The sequence below is a fragment of the Acanthopagrus latus genome, chromosome 5 (genome assembly GCF_904848185.1).
Source record: "Acanthopagrus latus isolate v.2019 chromosome 5, fAcaLat1.1, whole genome shotgun sequence".
Lineage (NCBI taxonomy): Eukaryota > Metazoa > Chordata > Actinopteri > Spariformes > Sparidae > Acanthopagrus > Acanthopagrus latus.
Window position 1 is genome coordinate 23,065,233 of NC_051043.1, and position 20,577 is coordinate 23,085,809.

Here is a 20,577-nt window from a genome sequence, read left to right on the forward strand (position 1 = left end):
TCCATAAAGCTACAGCAGATGGACACAATAAAATGCACCATGACCAGCCGCTACACATTCATATGTGTGTGTTAGGCATATTTTAATAAATTTATGGGGTAATGGCCGGCATTACACACACCCGGGCCCCTTCCACCACGTCCCAGAGGCAGCACCAGTAAAATGTGATACTCTATAGGTCTGATGTCTCCGCGTCTTCTCCCCATCTCCCCTCCCAGTGCTGTAAGCCTATCGTCCAGTTAGCCAGCCTGGAATGTGGCTGTCAACTCGTATAACAAGCAACACTCTCACATGCTCGTCTTCTGACTTCACTGCTCTCTCTCTGTCTCCATAGCCGCCTTCCGACCTCAACACCTTGTATTTTCAGGATAGCCTTTCTTTCCTCACAGTATCGTCTCATTTGATTGAAGGTGCTACGACGGAACCAGAGTAGAGCGAGGCCGTGAAACAGTATCTTAAAAGAGACCCCCGATTTATTACAACTTGGGTCTCATTTTCATTCCTCCAATCCTATCGGTACGCACTATATACTGTAGTTGGAGCTACAGTGATTCATTGCCAACTATTTTGATGATTGATAAATCATTTCAGTAATTTTTCTATCAAAAATGTCAAACATTTGCTGGTTCCAGCTTCTTAAATGTAAGGATTTATGACTTTTCTTTCCCATGCCAAAGTAAGTGAAGAGTCTTTATGTTTGGGACTGTTGTTTGGGGGCGAAAAAAAAAAATGAAGCAATTTGAAGAGTGCTGGGAAATTGTGAGGAGCATTTTTCGCAATTTCTTAACTTTTTACAGACAAAATGACTAATCAAAATTCGTAACAATGTTGATTTTTGAGTTGCATTCCCAACTTGTCAAATACTGACGCCGTGGGAGGGCGGCCGACCTAACCCAAGATCCCAAAGCGTCAGTATTTGACAAGTTGGGAGCCCAAAGCGTCAGAATATGACAGGTTGGTAATGAGACTCAAAAATCAACTTAGTCTCAAATTGGACTGTTAATGAAAAATAATAATTTGTTGCAGTCCCAGTCGACCAAGTCTGATGTGGCAGGAAACACAAGGGGCAGGAAGATGCAGGTTTTTAACAACCTCTGGATCAGTTTTTTGGCAAGAAAACAGAAGCGTGCTGTAACATAAAGGCCAAAATGTCTTTACAGACGTCACGGTCTGGTTCAACCACAACATATCATACTTATCGTATTGAGGACAACCACAGTTTAACTGTGCAATTATTACCAACATTCCAGGAGGTTAGAATAACCTGGCTAAGGTAATAGGCTTGTTTCCAGCTTGTCTTCACACTTTCTTGACCCCATCAGACTTTGACTTTCCAACATCCAACACTCCACATTACTGGAACAAAAAGAAAGGCAAACTCATTCAAAACAATTCAAACTAAAGATTTTGTTTCATTGAGGTCGCGAAGTAGCGTGCAATCATGGCAGTTGCAGTCTTCTTTATTAAAACAACAACCACTCCCAATGAAAATCCATCCAACGTGACTGAGGCAGAGTTTTAGTTACGTTGTGTCTGGTCATGTTTCCTGACTTCCTTCCTCACTCTCTGATGTTTCCCTGGCATATATAGGGACAGGTGACCAAATGAAATGCACCATATCCCTGACTGAAATTATGGATCTGTGGGTTTGAACACTGTTGGAAACAATCAAGTACACAACTCAAACAAACAAACAAAAAACATAACAAAAGTCTGTCAGAAATGTTAAATGTTATATCTTTAAAGCCGCCTCTCCCCTGTTTTGACATGCAATCTTTCTGAGACGTGAGAGTTACAGCCAAGGTTGTCGCCGCCTGGTTCGTGTGATTGGTACACAGGTAGAGAGGCAATCTGTTGTGTATTATGAGCTGTATTATTAGCATCCCAGAAGGTGGCATTGTCATTTCTCGCCAGTCCCTTCAGACATAAAGAAAAATGTTTTCCATCTCAAGGTCTCGGAGAAACAAGAATTGCCGGAATGGTGGTGTGGCCCGGAATTTAATTTTACAGTCAAGATGATTGTGGAGTGGAAATACTGGGTGCAGTTACCTGTTCCTCAGCACCCTCCCCCCTCCCTCCTTCCTCGCACTCCATTACACCCCTTTGCCGGCGGTATAACAAGGTGAATTCCTCTCTGGATAGAAGCTCTGATGAGTTGCAGCAGTCTCTCCGCTCTCCCCCCTCTGTCTCTCCTTATCTTTCAATTCTTCCTTTCTTTCTGCCCTCCTCTCACTTTCATCCTCTGACACCCCCCCACACCCAAGCCAATCATGTGCAATTAGACAACTGCGCCAACTATATCGAGAAGTGTTCGGGACGTGCATTGGTGGCGTATGTGTTGAAAGGTTCCCGGCGAGGCCCTTGCATGTGTGCTCTAGTCGGGGGGTTCAGTCATAGGTCACCTCCCTTCGGCTAAACATATTTTCCCTGCGGACCAAAATCAACAAATGATCTCTCACTTTAAGGAACACACACACACACACACACACATCTGCGCAGACATACATGCACTCTCGACAGGATATCACTGGTTTGCCTTTTAAGGTCCCAGTGCATTTTTTGGTTTCTGGGTTACTGTGATTTGATTTATCAGATGACGGAACATGTGCCTGAGGATACTGAATTGAAAATAACTCAGATGTATGAATTTCAACAGGGAGAGGTGAAATAATGTAAACAGATATGATTTGGGGTCATGAGCCAAAAACTCAGATGTGCGGCAAAAAAAAAAGAAAGAAAAAAGGGGGAAATAGAAAGAGAACAGAAGGGAAAAAAAGAGGCAGAGTCAAACAAAGATGATGTTTTATACAGAGGTAGAGCTTTGACTTTATAATGCGTGCAGCTGTCAGCAGTGTGTAAATGCTACCGTCTTGACAGTTCCTGTCAAAGTCTGTGCAGCTATAAAGAACATGAAGCGGGATTGTTTCAGGCACCCCCTTTTTCTTTTTTTTTTTTACATCAGACGTTCACCCTTTTTATGGTATTTTGTCACTGTGCATCCATCAATTTTCCACGCTTCAAGTCAAAACGTTGTCATCACAGTTTTGCGGTGACACCAACAGATTAGCTCCCTTCTCGGCGCTGTTTTTATCCACACATGCCCTCAAGTTTAGCCTCGAGAAGTGCCCGCCGTCTCTCAAGGTACTGTTTGTAATGTGTTGCCCTTTAATGTCTTGGAGACACAGCAACACGAGAGACGAGCGTTGAAAAGCGGGAAAGTGAGAATTTCCTACAGCTTACCAAACAACCAGACATTTCATACAGGATCTTTTTTAATCCTCTGGTATCCTGTTCGTGATCGCTCCCCGGCTCTCCTCCTGGCTCTCACCTTTGAGCTGTGGTATTTAGAGCACAGCGCTGCTGCGGCGGCACACTGAAAAGTTCCTCTTTTCTATAGAATCTCACTTATTCAACTGGTTAGATGACTCGGATTGCTCCCTGCCTCTACCTGCCGCCGAGCTCTTGCTCTGCTCCTTTCTCTTTCACTCAGGTTAGCTATCTCTCCCTGTCCTCCTTGCTTTCTGTCTGCAGCCACTGGTGCACAGCTCAGAGAAGTGGCTGATGGGAGTTCATTGGATATGGTGTGTGTGTGCGTGCATGCAGGGCTGTGCGCGTGAGTGTCATTGTGTGCGTGTGTGTTTGTCTCTCTGCGCGTGTGCCCGAGTGTATGCACAGCAATGTCACTGGGCTGTGTAATTGAAATGGAAATGAGCCAATCAACGACTGCAGTGGTGTGCCACCTTACCCTGCATTCACTTCACTGTTCCAGCTCTCCCGAACTCACTCTTTCTGTTTGCGACTCCGTGTTTGCGCGTGCGAGTGTCTCTCTGTATCCGTGTGTGTGTGTGTGTGAGTGTGCGAGAAAGTGTGTGTTTGTGCTGACAATACTTGGCCCTTCAGTTGCTGCCCTGAGGGCTTGAGGAGGTGGTGTGAAAATGTAATCAGTTGGTAATAAAGATTATCTCTCTCTCTCTCACTCACACTCACACACACACACACAGTCGCTCACACACACATGCACCCACACTCTGTGTCCAGCTGATTTCCCTGGCTTTGTGTTTTGACCTACCGCTCGCTGGGACAGCTGTGGCACAACAAAGACGTGTAATTATCACCATTTGACAATTAGCCTACCATCCAACTTTGCTCCTTAATTACCTATTTTAGTGCTAGCAGGCCTCCGCCGCCACTCTCCGCTCCCGCTACTCCCCCTTTCTCACCAGAATGGAGAAGATGTTGCCATTAGTGTGTCGTAAAATATGGAGTGATTGTGGCAGTCGGGTTTTGGAGAGAGTGTATCCGTGCGTGCGCATGTGGCATTTGGGGAGGGAGTGAGGGCGACGCAGCGCCAACTCCATCTGGACATTTTGTACCAGCTTTTGGCTCCAATCATAGGAACACTGGTAGAGATAAACATGCGATTGATTATTGGAAGTACTGTAAAATGAGTATTGTAACCTATAATAAAACAAGTGATGCATTTTAAACAGCATTGTATATAGAAATTCCAATTTATTCAGTTTGTCAGTCCATGGAATGAGCAGGACTTAAACCTAGAGTAACTAGCAGTGTTTTTAATGACCGAATGACTACCCAAGGAGGACTTGCCTTGAAAAAGGCCTCTTTTTGTTTCAGTACTCACCCTCAACTCAACCCTATGATAAACCTAGAGCCATATTCTAAAATCAATCACCTTGTTTACTGGTTAATCATTAAGACTGAGGAATTCTATTATTATTCCGGGAGCACATCACAGGCACAATAATGCTGACGTGCACGCACAATAACAGCCAATTTTGATGCAGCTTTTAATTTGCATTTTCTTTTGTGCCCACTGGATTAGCGGATCCTGCAGCATCTTTGCAATTACTCTCTTCTATTGACCTTAACATTACCCTTAGTGTCTCTCGCGCCTGTATATTTCACTCTTTGGGATTCTACCTGAGCACGGCCTTGATATACATCCCGTCAGTGCAACCTCTTGGCATTCGCTTGTCCTACAACAGAGGCAGGAAAAAAAGAACCGTGTCCGTTCCTCGGTGAGGAACAACTTCCCTCTTGCTGCTGAAGACTGTTTATAGAACAGCAGCAGCCGATTAAAGCTGCCATCGCTATAAACAAGACGCCGGCCGCATCTAAAACTCCCACATTAGTCCCCTGATAACAGGGTTTTTATAAGGACAATAAACAGCTTTCCACAAAATACAAGAAGTTTTTTTGTTTTTTTTTCCGGTAGGACTCTGTTATGATAATCCCTCTCTGAATAGACTTGGAGAAACATTTACAACTCCGGCTGCACACAGAGTCATGTCATGCACATGCAGTTTTTAGTGGAATCTCTTTTAATGATGAATGCACGGATGAATGACTCCCGCAGGGACTTAGATTCACTGGGAGGCTGGCGGTACTATCAGCATCATTCAGTCTCTCCTGGCCCCCCACCCCTTTTTTATTTTTTATTTTTTGCATTACATCACCCTCTTTTGGATCCAGGTCCTGTTCTCTCTCCCACCCTGTCTGTTTCTCACCCTCGCTCTCTTTCTCACTCAGTGCCATTAGCAGCTTCTGGCTGTCTCTCTGCAGTTCCTTTGCCAATGTGCCAGGGAGCTCACTGAGCTGATAACACATACCTAATGTATGTGCGTGGGCGGGGTGTGTATGCGCGTGGAGGTGCGCGCTGGTCGCGTGCGCTTCTTGCACATGTGCGAGTGTATGTGTGTGTGTGTGTTACATGTTACAAATGCCTGTCCTGTCCCTTTTTATGTGCCCGCTCACCCAAACATCCTCTGCTTCATTTGCAGTCAGGGCCACGAGCCACTATTCTGACTGCTGAGGCAGGGAGAGAAGGGCAGCTGAAACAGCACACACACGCACGCAGACTCACACACACACACGCACGCGGACAAACATCCACACACTCATTCTCTGTCTCTGTCTCTCCTTCTCACACATACACATAGTACACATACAGTACACACACACACACACACAGAAGCCGATGGGAGGATGTGACCATTAAGTCGGTGACATTTTAAAGCAGTGAGGGAGATGCATGGCTCTTCCTGGACCGCCGCAGTCATGTTTTAAATGAGATGTTACAGTTGAGCTCCCACCATGCCTTGCTTGTAAACACCCTGCACGGGTAAACACAGGAAAAAAAGCGACATTTCATGCTAGCTCATGCTCACGTACACAAACACACATACGCAAATAAACCGGTAGACACACTCGATCCCATAAACGAGAAATGGCCGTGGCTCGATTTGTCGCTTGATTGTTACATTAATCATTCCATTATACCAACATGAACTCGGTGACGAGTGACGGCGCCAGAAAACAGATTTCTGCTCAATTTGCCGTTTGATCTTCAAGAAAACAAGTGGTCTGGTTTGCGTTGAGATTGTAATTCTGTGTAGTTCGTCCGGGCATGCCGCAGACTGAAGCAAACGCAACCAAGCAGCATAAGCATTTTTTTTTCAGTGCATATATATATACACACACACAGTGATTTTGATCTTAGAAAATCCTTTTCTTTAGAGTCAGAACCCAGACGCTGCATTGAAATAACGAGCGCAGATTGAACAGAGAAAGCAGAGAAGTGGGTGGAGGAGAGATGAGAAACAGATAGAGGGACGTGCTGACATTTTTAAACTATTGTGCAGCATATTATTTTCATCAGCATCAAAAGGTGTTTGTGACATTTAGTGCCAATGAGGGAAAACAACATATTTTATCCCCTGGTATTTCCACACCCACTGAAAGAATATATATATATATATATATATATATATATATATATATATATATATATATATATATATATATATATATTTTAACAACAATCCTCGCTGGATGGTTGATTTCTGTAGAACATCTGTAAGATTTAATGTCTACTGTGTACATTAGAGCAACAGAGAAGTCAGTTGTTTTTTTGTTTTTTTTAAATATGGCCAAATGTCACATTTCCTGCTGACAGGAAAAAAAATGGAAGAATCTTCAGGAGAAGCAATAGAGGAGGATCCCCTCTTTCAGAAGAATGTACACACACACACACACACACACACACACACACACACACACACACACACAAAACAGTAAAATCACAATATGGACACGAATCGAACTGAGCCACGCAACCTTCCCTCCATCATGGGAAGAGCACGGACTGCACAACAACACAAACGGAACGCTGCATGGCGAGAGAACGGGGTCACCGTGCTGCGCGTGCCCTGCTTCAGTATGTTAATCCTGAGGCTCCAGAGTCCTCGGGATAAAATAGTTTGAGCCTGTTACACGCTCTGCCCCTCATGCGTTCTGGGGCTCGAGAAGCCCGTCTTATAGACAGCAGTGGCGGTTTTCAATTAAAAGTTTTGTCAAAACTCTTGTCAGGTTGTGCTCCTACAACATTAAAGACTGGCTTCTCAATTATTAGCCCGCACCACCTGGCTTATGGGCGAAATGAGTCAGTGGCACCAGCTGCTGCGAGGCAGTCTGAGAACGACCGTGTGAGCCACAAAGTTGCCCAAGCACGCTAAATTGAGGGCATCCCTGGCTAAGTTTACAGGTGGGTCAGTGTTTTCCTCTGTGAGGACCCCCCCCCGCCATGACCCTTATGTTTAGGGTCCTACCATCTCAGATCAGGCCAGGAACTCACAACACAGGAACCACTCGCTAATTTTGGTAGCTGTGAAAATTTCACAGTCGAGGGATGTTTTTTGGAAGCAACAGAGAAGAAAATTGTGTTTGTGAGTGTGTGTGTGTTTGTGTGCAGACGTGGGCCCGTGACACTGTGTGGCCTTTTGATGAATCTGCCTGTATGTATTGAAGCCCTCTGACCCTGTGTGGCTCGTTCTAGATCATTGCAGTTGTAAAGATGCCTCGCTGCACAGCCCTCAGAGACAGCCCGGCTCTGTATTTTTCCTATCATGACATTTACTGTCTGGACCATCCTGTAGCCCCGCGATCATTTCTGCTTTGCACTCAGCCTGAGGTCGTTCCGTACATCCTTCTTTTCCATTTTTTTTCCCCCTTCGTAAAACGTGAGACCTGAAACTGTTTTTCTTTCAAGCATATTTTTCTCAGACTCGAACACTTAAGTTTGCCATCTTTCGGAAAGCAGATGTGCATGCGTGTGAGTAAATATCCGCAGCAAGGACAGATTTATAGATAAACCGGCCCACACAAATTTTATTGAAGCCAGGAGATGACGGCGCTGGTGCTCTTAAATTTTCACATAAAGAGACATTTCACATAGAAAGACTATAAAGAGATCAAAACGGCGTTTATGCAGGGAATGCTTTTCAAACAAACATTCATCCAGGATAATAAAAGCGACGTTGATTCATCGACACGCAGATTTATCAAGACTGCGCTAAAGCAAGTTTTGAAGTGCTTGTTTATCAATCAGAACAGGTGGTCTGTGCGTCTACTTGATCTGAAAAAACAAAAAGTTAAACTTTCCCCATCTTCTCTTCTCTCAGGTTCCATCGTGGGGACTACCACATCGACGTGTGCATAAACGACTACCTGGATGTCTACTGTCCTCACTACGAAGACACAGTGCCTGAGGAGCGGACAGAGCGCTACGTCCTCTACATGGTCAACTACGATGGCTACAGCACGTGCGACCACACCGCCAAGGGCTTCAAGCGCTGGGAGTGCAACAGGCCGCACTCCCCCAACGGACCGCTCAAGTTCTCGGAGAAGTTCCAGCTCTTCACTCCGTTCTCCCTGGGCTTTGAGTTCAGACCGGGCAGAGAGTACTACTACATCTGTGAGTCCCGCTTTGCTGTGTGCACGTCATATAATCACATGGGCGACAGATTTTAAGGAAACAATACCTATATACACATCATTTGGTGTTTCACATTGTAGAGGGTACACTTCTTTGTCATTTTACAACACTAGGGTTGAAATAAAAGGCCACTAGGTTTGAGTCCTATCGTGCTACATTAGGTGGTGTTCCATAAACCAACAGGTGACATTGTGGTGAGTTTACACTTGGGCCCGAACAATCCCTGAAATGGGCCCTTCCTTTGTTAATGTTAGCCCGGACGAGCCCCCGATGGTTACAACCGGGCCTAGGGGAAAACCCCTGGCGCAACATGAAAAACGAGACTCCCCTCTGACCATCTCCCTAGCACCACCAGCAGCAGCAAAGTATTTTTAAAGATTTTATTTAAAGACACATCCAGCGCACCGTCAGACACGCTGGCAGCCCGGCTGGGAGAGGAGAGCCCACGGGAACTGGGAAGAGCCGGCCTTTTAAACTTCTGGCCTCGAAGGCAAAAACCAATCAGCTCCCTTAGACAACCTACACTCACTCTATTAAGCAAACACACCTGCGACCAATCACACACACACACGCGCGCTCAGGTAACACAGAGGGGCATTAAAGCACAGAGGCAATTAAAACACATACAATAGAAATGGTTATATGAGCCCCGGGGTCGTAACAATTTGCATTTGTCGTGTTTATCGTCTCATTTATTCGGGCTTTTCCTTTAATTAGTCATCAATCTCTAGGCACAACAGAGACGGAACGACAGTGATACAGATGAAACAATTTAGCAGCTTATCTCGGTGTTGTGTTCCCAAAACCCAACATGCATTCACAGAAAAACAAAGAAAAATATGAAGCCAAATGACCTTACTTGACGTGAATTACAGACCTGGATGGAACTTTCCTGACCAAATGTTTTTCTTTTAGTACAGCAGAGCAAGAGAACGAGGGAGTCACACACACACACACACACACACACACACACACACACACACACACACACATAAAATCCCTCACCCATGTTTTCATAACTTCAGCGCGGAGCTTTGAGAGTGGCATTACAGTGATCCGAGTAGACACTTTCATGCTCTGCTTTCAGCCAAGCTTTTCACGCCGCTCTCATCACTCGCTGCAAACTCTTCCCTAAAATGGCAATGGAATTCACGGGGGAGTTAAATTGAGACAGTTTGAAAGTTATAGCTCACAACCTCAGCTGCACAACACTGTATCCGCCAGGAATGGAGTGCCCCCCTGTCCGCATTATGTTATGCTCCCCATTCAGCCCACGTTAGTTGTTGAGTTGTCGAGTTGTCTGCCTTCTTGGCGTTGGAACCGAGTTCATCTGAAGTTGAAGCCCCCGGGAAATTAGGTTTTATCAAAGCAGAGGTGATAGAGTGGAATTGAGTCGAGTTCGTCCTCCCACCGCAGACTGTTCCGCACATGGGAGACGGAGGAGTCACTGTCAGTCGGCGCAGTCGACGCCGCTCGCTCCGAACACATTTGTCACAGGGATATAACGCTGATATCACAAAATAGGAAGCGCTGTTATGTTCTCATACTGGTGGCATTAGTGCAATATCATGCAGCGTAATGCATTATTGCTTCAGCTGTTGAAGGAAGAGTTGACAGATCGGTGCAGCTCGTGGGCTAACGTGTGAGAAAACCCCGTATAAATTCCCTCTCAGCGAGGGGGCGTCAGCTCTGACAGTTAACACCCCTCCCTGCTAAACACTGCTGGTTATACTATACTTGTGTCTGTTTGTCTGTACAATTTGGCCTGTGGTGTTAATGCAGCTCTAGGTGGCTGTCAAACCCCTGTGTTCTTTTTTTGTTTTCTCCTCCTCTCAGAGTCAGGAGTGCAGCCGAGGCGAGCGCTACGCCCCGAGATCTGTTTTCTAAATTGGCACCTTTTTATGAAGCTGTTAACCCGACAGCCAGCCGAGACGTTTGTCCCTTTATTCACTTCACATGTTTTTGCTCTCAATCCCCTTCCACTGCCTTGTTACACTTCAGAGTTAGAGACTAGAGATTCAAAAAAAAAAAAAAAAAAAAGAAGCGCCTCCCTAATGCTCGTCATTGTTTCCGTGGTGAAGAGGTGTTTTCTCTCTCAGGCTAGTCCGCAAAACATATAGCAGGAAATCTCTTTCCAGGGGGCCTTTCAACAACCAGGTGTTTGGCCGTTTGTCTGTTTTAGAGTAACCAGATTTTCCTCTTGCTTTTATAGCCAATTTGCATTGACAGTCATACTAAATGGGATGAGGGAAAAATGGAAGTCTCCGGAGTTGGGGAGCGTAGATGGGGTTAGAGAAGGGTTATACAATTCATCCGCTCCCTCAAGTCTCCATTTCTAACATCTTTTTTTTTTTTTTTTCCATTTCTTGAGAGATGCTTGTCCTAAGGGCTGGATTAAATTACACAGCGACCGACAGGGCTTCCATGGAACACATCCATTCTGCTGTTGCACGCCATATTGGTTTAGTGGCCCGCGGCTTCATTGGCTATTGAATGATTCTAGCGTATAGCCTCTCTGGCTACTGTGGCGGATATTAAAGTCATCTACCATGAAGTCGTCTGACATGTGATTTCCCACCGCCATTGTGTCCGGGCCTGAATGTCCGTGAGTAGCAGGGGGGACGTGGCTGCTGATTGATCATACGGAATCGATCCGGCGGACAGAACGCTGAGCTGGAGGAGAAGGGTTTGAGTGGGGCGGTTACATTACCACACCTGCCAATTCATCTGCAACAGCTGCTCCTATGGCTACCATCATCATCATCATCATCATCATCATCAGTCTTCCTCATCCACCCCCCTTTGCAGAATTATTCAAGAACTTGCAGGTTGCACTGGCTTACATCAGTTTTAATCTCCTTTAATCTTTAGAATTCAGCGATAAATTAAAAAAAACAACTTTCTAACTAAGGAGTTTGTAAACGGGCTGCAAAATTAAATCACAATGGGGACTCTTTCAAAAGAGTCCAACCTAATTACTATAATTTTCTCAGGGATTACACTTTGGCTTAAGATACCATTATTATAAATATTCAGAAGTTATGATGGTGAAAAAAACACTGGCTCAGACACGATTATCACTAATCTTTCATCTCTAATCTTTTTAAAAAGAGTAAAGCTAAGTGCCACAGTGGACAAAAATGTTTCAAGTTCTGTTCCCCTTGTGTACCGAATGCTCATTTGCTTTCATCAAAACCAAACAATGTCCCAACTGCGGGTCAAGTTTTGCCCATAGTCGTCTCACAATTACTCCTACCAACAAGATGTCACCATTTAACTGTATATTTCAGGTTTTTTCCCTAATGTGTCAAAAGATTTTGCAACAACAACGACATAATCCGGTTCAAACTTAAATCAATCTCTCCACTAGACATCGAGCTGCAGTATTAGCTAACATTTCAAACCAACATCCAATCAGAACACACTGAACTATACATTAAAAACATCTGAAACGTCAAAGAATATGAGACTTGAAGCCCCTTTTCTGAAAAGATGCACATTCAGCCTTTGAATTATTCTTGAGATATCTTTTAGGATTATCAGGGACAAAGGGGTCTGTCATTTTCAGAGAAGTTGAATAATGTTGAGATAATGTCCAGAGTTAGAACAAATAACCCGACAGTGTTACAGATACTGGCGTCAGAAATTGCAATATAGAGTCAGACCAAAGATAGCAAACAGTGTGTGTTGCGCCTCGCAGGATTACATGCATGTTGTGTCTGTAACAGCCAGTTGTGTTGGGCAGGTGTGCACTGCTTTTCTCTCGGCGCTCAAATTTTCAGACGTGTGGCGGCTGTAGTTTGTGGGTGTCTGATAACACTACACCTGCTTAATGAAGTGGAAGCACTGCCTACCTCTCTTAAATGATAATCATAATGTTACGTGCCCAGGTTGATTTCTGAGAAGTGGATGCCTATTGAACTATGAAACAGATATTTAAGTTAAACCACCAGCTACCTTGTGATGGTATCCAGTCTCATTATCGTTGCCGGTGAGATTAAAGACCGTTGTCAAATTTGTAGTTATCAGTGTGTACTGTTGTGCAGCCGTGAGTAAGTAAACGCCAATTTAACTCTTGGCTCGGGCTGCGTATTTTTAGGAACGCTATTCACTGTCAGCTGTATCAACATTGTGTGCTTCATTTTTGAAAGCTGACCTCGTTCTAGGTGTACCTCTTCATGGAAACACTACATGGACCAAGTGTGGAAGGCTGTTGCTTGTATGAAATCGTAGAAGCGTAATTTTCACAAGGTCTCCCACTTAAAATCATCAAGGCATCACATAAACTAAGACTTGTGCAGTGAGGCTTGTGGAAATGAAGATATCACTTTTGACTTAACTGAAGTGGGAATATTTTAATTTAAAACTACGTCCCTGAAGTCCCATTCAGCTTCACCTGCTCTGGTGCACAACCTGATTTTTACCCAATTCCTCCACTGGGATCATTAAGCGTTCCATCTTCATCCTACGGTGCATCGAAATGTTTAAATACCCGAGGCCGAATGTCTAAATAATGGATCACACACCTTTATATTTTAGCATATCAGTGCAGGCTATCCACTATGCCGAGAGCCTACAACATAACAAATACATCAATGATATGGTGATATCTGCAGTTCAGCACAAAGTCAGAGGTCAGACTTTGCCCTTGTAGCCCATTTGCCTTACTGTACATTGTGTGATTGCGTAGTGTGGCGTAGCTAACTGGAAAATCGTATGCATCATTACCCGCGGAAGATGGCTGTACTGCACTGCAGAGGTCACTATCGACGAACACAAGAGGCAGAGGTGAGCAGTAGTTAACTGTGAGTGGGCTCGGGTACATAATGGTACATCATCCATGGAATTCATGAGACAGTGGTGCACTGTCTTGATGAACCGAGATTATTTATTATTATTATATTAACTCCAGTATACATTTATAGAGACGAATGTTCAGCTACATGCAGAACAGCAGAGACCTCACGTGTGAACTCATGCACCCCGTATCAGAATATTAATCATTTCGTCATCTCTAATAACTTTCCGTAGCAGAATGACCTGGGGGAACGTGGGATGAAAAATCTGCCCCTCGGCGACGTGATTGATTAGCTTTCTTGTTTGTAGATGAAAATTAAGCTGTCAAATCATATTCCTGCCGAGAAAATGCCCGTTAATGGCGCTTTCGCCCTGTGAGTTCGATGCGGGTCGAGGGCTTGATTTGTTGCATCTCTGATAAAATTAGAGGAGAGGAGACAGGGTTCTGCTGTCATCTGCTTCAACAACAGAAACAGCTTAATCAACGCTAGCAGGATGGAGGGAATTTACTCAAATGGAGGTCATAATTCTTCATTTTTGCCGTTGTGTCAGCCTCTCCGCTCGGTCTGAGGCAGGTAATTGAAGACAAGACGAAAGCACGGAGTCAGTCAGGAGCCTGATCCTTACGGCTGACAACACGCAGCTGTGTTTTCTCTTCGGGTCAACACAAGACAGGAATAATTCACAGAGGAATGCTTTAAAATTGAAAAAGAAAAGAAAAAAACTAAAATTACCAGGCTCAGGGAGATACCACACATGCAAGCAATCCTGCAAAATATTATTAGCGGCGAGTGAGTTACAGCTCGGAAGTATCAGCCTCTGTGACAGACGGGAGAGATAAGCGGACAGTCGGATCACTTCTCGGGTCGGAGGTCACGGTGCATTCGCGGTTTAAGTGAAACCCATCTCGCGGAATGCTGATGCAAGCACATTTTTTCTAATGTGGACACAATCCACAATCTTGTATTTGAGTGAGTTTAATCGGAAAAGGGCAGAAATCCAATATCGGCGGTGGCTCCCTGCGAGAGATGACTGAGCCACGCGTTACTGTGTTTTTAGGCATGTAAGATGGGTGGCAAATAGGAAACCACTTGGTGTGATCAGGCAGCGCCGGACTGAAGGCAGAGACAATGTCGTTTTCTTGCTGTCTGCCTTGTTCACCCGAGTGGACTGGTACTGCCTTTTCACTACTGGAAAAACTCAATCAATAACACCTTTCTGCTTCTCACTCGAGGCTGGAGTTATTTATAGAAATGTTCTGTGTGCGACGCGGCGAGTAAAAGAGAGATGTTACAATGACACCTGATGAGAATGTGTGACTGATATCAAATGAACACATTAAATGACCAACAGGCCCCGGAGTGTGGAGCGATAACGCTTACCCATGTTAGATTACAAAATGAAAACCAGCCCGGCGAGGCTTCAATCACCCTGCAGATGCCCGGAGGACAATATGCAAAAATGCAACACAAGATTGATCATGACTAACAAGCCGACGTGTCACGAGCCTTTTGGAAATTCACAAGGCTTTCTCCCAAGATCTCATAAGGTCTTTTCGTTCGTCGTTGCTGGATTGCTACATGCACACAAAGCTTGAACAGACCCGTCCAAGATGTGGACTGCAACTGCCTTCTGATTGATCATAAATCCTGTGATGCACCATGCTCCTTCAAGCAGCTCTTGAAAGGGGAGTAAGGAGTAGAGATCGTAGAGCGGCAGCAGCAGCAGCAGCAGGAAAATGGCATTAATGGACAAATGAAATAGAGACAGGGGATAGTGCACGCAGTCTGTATTTTGTTAGAGCCATGGGAAGTCCGCTAATAATAATAAAGAGCCGGTGCTGTTCCATTTGTGGTACAGGGAGGAAACCTGCATATGGACACCATCATAACTCAGCCCCTTTCATCCATTCACATGAGAAATTGACGCTGTCATCAGCACTCAGAAATGATCCGACAACACGGAGTAATGTGACAGAGAGCTACGCGCACTTGTACGGTTGCGCTCATGTACAATATGCATGCATACACATGCATGAGCAGACGTACAGGGAGAGCCACACAGATGTCTGGAATGCATTATTTCAATCCTGATAGATGGACAGAAATTCTAGCACCACTGCCGTCGTCTCCCCTGGTTACTTCATCATTTCTTGTCTCCCCTTTTAATCTCGTCTCCAGCCACAGACAGTGCCTACGATAACCAACACTCCCTGTGTGTCACCCTTCGCACCAGAAACCCGTCAGCTGTGTGTTTCTGCCGTCCAGATTGCATGGGCGCAGACATACGACATCTACATGCTGGTGACAAGTGAAATGAAAACCCTTAATGAAACATTAACACATTCAGGCGCTTCAGTACGGAGTCACAAGGGACATACAAATAACACAAGCTTTAAACACTGAAACTGCACGCCGCAAATACGCCAAAGTCCAGTTTTGCATGCAGGTGATAGCCAATCTTTCCCATGAACTTTTTGTGGAGACCAGATGCATTCAAACACCCAACATAAAATCCACGTAGGGTAACACACACAGGACTTTCAGCCAGGATCTTTTGTGTCTATGTTTAATCTATGTTGATTTGTTTCAATGTATGTAACGTATTAAAAGGACCAATGGGTGAAACACTTGATAGTTGAGTCAAATACTGACACTTTGGGTTTCCCCAGGGTGCCCAGATTGTTGTTTTGTGGTGGTAAGTCCAGCAGTCCACAAACCCAGAGCATCAGTAGCATCATTTAAAAGGTTTGGAATGAGAATCAACCATCAACAATCTGACAATTAGACCTACAGCATAACTTACATCATATCTGTCACATAATATACTTGTTTTAATCATAAGCCATAATATTTTCCTTAACCTAACAGAGTGGTTTTGTGGCCTAACCCTAACCAAAACAAAACATTTCATAACATTAACCATGTGTTTCTTTTCATGACCACAACAGCAGAGGTTTGCCTGACCGTGGATGACGGCATTCACTGGCGTTTATGTGAGATTGGTGAATCAAAATCTGCTTATTGTTCTTGTAGAGTGAAGAGACGGTTTAAGGAGTGGTTTATTGAGTATGAAAGTGGTGTGAATCATGCGATGGCCTTAACAGTCTCATGATGTCAAGGCACTTGAGCGCTAATGAGAAAGTTTGGATCAACAGGTTCATTTATTGGAATGAAGGTGTTTATTTTGCATTTTCTCTCATCTAAATGTCAAAACAACCGTGAAAAATGCTCCTCACAGTTTTCCAGAACCCAGAGTGACTTCTTAAAATGGTTTCTTTTGTCTAACAGTCCTCAACCCAAAGACAGCACGTGCTTACATTCAAGAAATCAGAACTAGGACACGTTTGACATTTTTGCATGAAAAAAGCCTGAAATTATTCATTGATTACCAAAACAGTTGGCCGCAATTTTTATTCAATTGACTACTTTGTTTTTGACGCAGCTCTCATTTGAACATGCAGAAACAAATCCCTTTATTTTACTGGCTTTGACATGAAGCGTTAAAAGTCTGGTCATGACAAGCTCATTGGGGTTTCAGGAGTCCCCTTTCAAAAATAAACTGAAAACAGTCCACCGGCGAGCGAAGCTTATTGGCCAGACCTGGCTATTAATAGACCATGAGCTAAGTCATGGCACACTTGTTGACAGCCCAGAGAAAGGCAAGGCGAGAGAGAAAAGTCTCTAATCAAGTTATTTGAGCGCGACCGGCAATAAAGTCGTCATCACTTCGACAGACGAGAAAACAGAAAGGCTGCAAAAAGCAGACGAGATCAGAGGAAAAGTAGGGCAGGAGAGGGCACAGGGTTCCTCTCAGCCTCATGTGATTCATACATCTAAAAGCTATCTTCAAGAGCTGATTATGATTCACTGTCACAAAGACAAGGACACTTTATCCTTGGCCATTAAACCATTAACACATTTACTATTAACCCAGTGCATTAGTAATTATGTTTAATTGGTTATTGTTCATCGTTTTGTCCTTTTCTCAGTCTTCCTCTGCTTAACACATTCATTTACACAAACACCCGCATGCAGTTTTTCTGCATTTATTCAGTGGGTGGATACCAAAGCCATAACAATAATATTGTGATTGTATGGGATACACTAAGTGCAGTAATGAAACATTATTGTCTAAAGTGATTTATTATCCCAGGGCTGCTTTAAAAAGCTGAACTCCCCCTTAGATTAATAAATCACCGTGTTTATCGTCAGCCGAGTATGAAGACGTGAATGAGTCGATGAAATTCAAGGGTTTTTTTCCACACTTTCAATCACTCGCTATTCATTTTTAAGAGGACAGACTAATTTGTTAGATGATCATTATGCGATCTTTCACAAGAAATTATGACGCTCATTGTACATTGGCGTAACTGCGAAAGGAAATAATTGCAACGGTAGCGCGAGGAAACGACCCCTTTCTTTCCCTCGCCACTTCTCCTCATCGCCTGTGACCTCATCACCTCGGAGTGGAGTGGCACGAGGAGTGACTTTGGTTCACTTTTGGCGGAGGTTGAAAGATGCAAGGAAAGAGCAAAAGGGCAGCTATTCCTCCTCTCCTTCTCCTCTGTCACCGCTGCTCGCAGTTTTCCCCCATTCCCTCCTATTGTGTGTTCGCTGTAGTAGCATCTGGTTAATGGGCCCCTTCAGCGGATAGCCTCTTCCATCTTCTTTTCCATGGGCACATTTTGTGAAGGCATACAAACACACACACACACTCACAATACAGATAGCTTGTTTGTGCTGCTCTGTATATTGAATCTTTTTAGAGGTTTTTTTCTAAGACGTCTTAGTAGAAAAAGAATGCTGCTTTAGAATCGGTCGAATGCAGGAAGGACAATTTGTGAAGGACGTTTCGTAATTTTTCAGTCCGCACATGTACAATCCTTTATTGCATATGGGTTTGTACAGTACGTGTGTGTTTTTGTAGGAACTGAAGAGATTACTTTGGACAATGCAGCAGTAGATATTACCCACCGGAGGGGTCATATAAATATTCTCTCCCTCTCTCTCGCTCCCTCTGTCTGAAACTCACTCTGGTGAGCCTACCATCTTGAATTCAAGGTTTTCCTTCCATCTGTTTAGCTCAACATTGTCTTCTTTTGACCGATTCCACACCCTTAAACCGAAGGACAAACGTTAATGAATCCCAGCAGTGATTTCTGTACGCAGAATAGAGGAAATGTATTCTGGCTGCAAACTGTCTAATTAGCTGGATGGAGACATGGGTAGAAGATGGCACAAAGGATCTAGAAAAGTAATGCAGCGTGTGTTTGGGTTTGTGTCTATGTGTGCTGTCTCTTGGTTTATATAAACTCAGACTCCTGGTCTCCTGGACCTAAACTCTGACTGGGATCGTACAGCCTGAGCCACATGAGTAATCTCAGTGAATCAAAGGCAAGGCCAGTGGCGTTTTCTTTTCTTTTTCTTTTATTTTTTCAGAGAACTGACAAAATTAGCCAGCCAGGAATGCTCGGTGCTGGACACAACATTACAGGGCATTCTGTTTAACCCGTCCCATCCGAACAAAAAAGCAGGGATCAAAGGATTAGAGCACCATTATTAAAGCCAGCTGGAGACCTAAGGCAGAGTGGAGGCATGCTAACATGATGCTATTAATGTTATGCGTTCACAATGGCATATGAGACGGCGCAGGCTCTGTCGTGCTCAAAAATACAGTTTTATATAAAAAAAGTGTTTGCGTTTGTTGTCACATAATGTTTGGAATCGCGGACATTTGAGACACGTAGTCACAACGGATTGTCGACTGACTGCTGCAAACATGTCGGAAAAAGAGGGGAACTTAAAACTTGAACCTACCAGTGATTTGAAACCATTTCAACCATATTTCTTAATCCACAATATTGCATTAAGCCTTGTGGTTGTGTTGGTACTGCCAACTGTTCAGTGGTGGAAAAAGGATTCAGATCTTTTACTGAAGAAAATGTTGCAATGCCAAAGTGTACTCTGTTACAAGTAAAAGTCCTGAATTCAAAGTTTAAAAAGGTGCAACATGTAGGAATTGACCACCTGTCAAATTCATAGTGAAAACAAAGAGAGGACAGCGTATCCTCAGAGTTACTGCTAACTGCTGTAGCAGCCGTTAACTAGTTAGCTCAGTTAGTCGTGCAGCTAACAGTCAGGACTGGGAGTTTGGGGACCAGGGGAGGCTGGGGGCTAGCTGGTTAGCACGCTAGCATATTTATTTATGTCAAACTCTTATTTCTTTACATTCTGTCCATCTGCTCCTATATTTTGCCCCTTGAAGAAAATGCATTAGCATCACACAATACTACGTATAAAAAGTATATTTACTTACATGCAGAGGGTTTATTCCAGAATAATGAATGCTATCTAGTTATTATTATTTGTATCCATTTATATGTAAAACTATTACTATTTACTATTATTATAATATTGTTTTCCTGTATACAGCAGGGCAGCTTGTGAATTTCACCAAGGGATCAATAAAGTCTAATCTTAGTAACGAAAGCACATTTAACTTAACATTTAACTCCAAAATTTAATGGAGTAGAAGTAGAAAGAAGCAGATCATGGAAATACTTAGTACTTGAGTAAATGCACTTTCCATACTGCAGAAGGCCTCGTCTCGGTGATGGTTCACAGGATATGAGACCCTAGATGACACCTAATTTGATGTTTAAAGAGAAATAACAAACAAATCCTCTTACGGCAGTTTGATTGACTCATCCTGCAGTATTTTTTTACGGCTGAGCAATTATGCCTGCTAAATGATGGATAAGAAATCAATATCACCCCCATGATATTATCTACTGTATTTAGCCAGCGTAAACTTTGCTTTTAGCCTCCAATCAGCGCAGACACATGGCTGTATGCCTGCGTGTCTGGAATGTGCCGTTGACTCTTCCATTGAAAGGCAAAGGAAATGTGTTTTCCAGATAACATTACAGTTGCAATAAAGCTTGGCTTGGGCTGTGATTGAAACAATACTGCGCCTAAGCCGCA

The 20,577-nt window shown here is 43.9% G+C and overlaps 1 protein-coding gene across 2 annotated transcripts in view; it reads left to right on the top strand.

Annotated features, from left to right (window-relative positions):
* The window catches only part of efna5b (ephrin-A5b), a 100,356-nt gene that overhangs the window by 68,271 nt on the left and 11,508 nt on the right, over window positions 1–20,577 (top strand). For both annotated transcript variants that reach the window (XM_037098594.1, XM_037098595.1), the window contains exon 2: window positions 8,481–8,773. In XM_037098594.1, coding sequence (XP_036954489.1) covers window positions 8,481–8,773 — 293 coding nt within the window. The remainder of the gene's footprint in view (window positions 1–8,480; window positions 8,774–20,577) is intronic.